The sequence below is a fragment of the Neophocaena asiaeorientalis genome, unplaced genomic scaffold (genome assembly GCF_003031525.2).
Source record: "Neophocaena asiaeorientalis asiaeorientalis breed wild unplaced genomic scaffold, Neophocaena_asiaeorientalis_V1.1 scaffold104, whole genome shotgun sequence".
Classification (NCBI taxonomy): Eukaryota; Metazoa; Chordata; class Mammalia; order Artiodactyla; family Phocoenidae; genus Neophocaena; species Neophocaena asiaeorientalis.
In genome coordinates, this window is record NW_020175679.1 from 1790073 (window position 1) to 1792205 (window position 2133).

The window sequence follows — 2133 nt, forward strand, 5'->3', positions numbered from 1 at the left end:
ATTGCTGGGGCTGGAGGGGGGAGGGGGCGGAAGCTGGGGAGTGCCTGGGAAGGGGATCCTTCAGGGTCCCGGTGGCCTGGGCATGGGGATGGCATGATGTAGGGCCCGGGACAGCCAGGAGGGGCCGGGGTCAGGTAGACGAGACCTCCTGAACGGGAGGACGGACAGGGCACAGCCAGGCGGGTGTGCGTGTGTTTAATAAGCCCAGTGGAGACTTCTGTTTAATCAAAGTAACCTTGTCACTCAGTGTTGTGTTTAAGGTTCAGATTTAGGCTGAGGAAGGCTCCGCATCCCCTCCGGAAGGAGAACTGCCTGCTCGGTGGTGCCCTCTGCAGGGGAGCGGGGTCTGGAGACTTCGCTCCAGAGCTAGAAGTAGTTTAACTGAAAGGAATCGAGAAGCTTTTAACCAGTGCTGTAAACTCCGTTCATTTTTAAGGTTGAAAATCCTGTGGCTCACGTTGTGTCAGTTTCACAATCAAGTGGAAATTGAGGTTTGTATAGATGCAGCGTTACGCAACGTTGTATGGGAGTTTATACGGATGCCCTGTTATGCAATGTCGTTCCGTCTGTATTGTTATAATGTTATATTGTGGTCTCTATAGATACAGCGTTACACAAGGTTATTTTGATGTCTCCATACATATAATGTTATGTGGATACAATGATATAGAGGGGTCTCTGTAGATATAATATTATACAATGTCATGTTGGTGTCTGTACAGATACAAAGTTATATGTCATCTGTCTTGCTTTGAACGTTTTCCATTTCGCATGGCTCCTTAAAGGTGCTTCCCAGGGGGTTTGCACCAACTTTGTGTCTCTTGCGTGACTTTTTATCCATTCAGATAGGATTTTGAAAATCAACAGGAAGCTAAGCCCATCATTCTTTTATTATGGTTAACACAGCTTGAGGGCACGTAAGATTGGCACACCTGCAATCACTGGTTCTTTTGGCTTATACTTTTACCCAGTACTGACACTGCTGATATCGAACTGCTAAACTTATGCTGTTATCCTGTTTAATCCTCGGTCAGACCAGGTAGACCGCCTCCCAGCATTCAGCCCATTTCCAAAGTCACAATACCTGTCCCCTCTTCTCAGATAAGTATGGTCACATTCATGCAGCCCGTAAATTTAATTGAGTGGATGAGGAATAGAGTTTATTTTCTTAAAAGGGGAGTTAACCCGCTACTCCTACACCTGAACGTGAGAGATGAGTCTTACACAACTTAAAGCATTTCATTTGCTACCTTCTGATAAATACTGCAGAGTAATACTGGATTTACAAATGAGTCTGGCTTTCAGCCAGGTTTTTCACTTCAGCAGAACATAAGCCACTTAATTATAAAGGACTGGGCTGGAAGGGCCATGGCCCGGGTCCAGGGGTGGCTGGCTCGTTTGCTGGTGGCCGAGAGGCAGCAGCGGGGTGAGACTCCAAGGAAGATGCTCTATTTCAGACTGGTTTCTAATTTGAAGAGTTGGAAAGAAACCGTATGGCTTTGTGAAATCGCTCTAAATTTTCTCTTTGCGTCACTCCTACAAGACGCCAGTGCTAATGTGAGGAACTGTTGCAACTTACAAAGTCTTTAAAAAGGTAGCAGTAAGTGAGAGACTAAAATCATACGGTGAGAATTGATAGGATTTGGGGATGTCCCTGTGTTCTTGAATGTCCATACTGAAGAAGAGGGCTCAGTGATGGTCATTTTCCTTTTCTACAGTGGGGGATTGGCACAGGCTTTGAGACGTACTTATTTAACACACGCAGAGACACACGTTCCTGGGACAGTTTATTATAGTCTCCAAATGCAGTAGTTGTCAAAAAGCTAATGATAGTCTTTCACGTGGAAATAATTTGTCGTGTTACCCACAACACAAAACTGAGACTTTAGAAGTGGAAGCACACACGCGATTCTTTCGATTCCAAAGACTAAGCCCCTGTGTGAGGTCTTAAGCACGACTCACGGGCTTCTGTGTCGGAGGAGCGGTGCTCCTGCTGGGGAAAGGTGGGTTGTGAGTTTACACACGTGTGCGTGCATGGGCGGCAGTGACAGCTCCAGAGACGATTCCAGTGGAGGGTGCTCTGACAGAGATCTTGATTTGTCCGGGAGCAGCTTGTCATCGTGGTGGTGGGGG

At 46.7% G+C, this 2133-nt stretch overlaps 1 protein-coding gene across 1 annotated transcript in view; it reads left to right on the forward strand.

Moving 5' to 3' along the window:
* Positions 1-2133, forward strand: part of LPCAT1 (lysophosphatidylcholine acyltransferase 1) — a 27941-nt gene that overhangs the window by 16241 nt on the left and 9567 nt on the right. The window contains exon 8 of the mRNA XM_024731951.1: positions 437-491. Coding sequence (XP_024587719.1) covers positions 437-491 — 55 coding nt within the window. The remainder of the gene's footprint in view (positions 1-436; positions 492-2133) is intronic.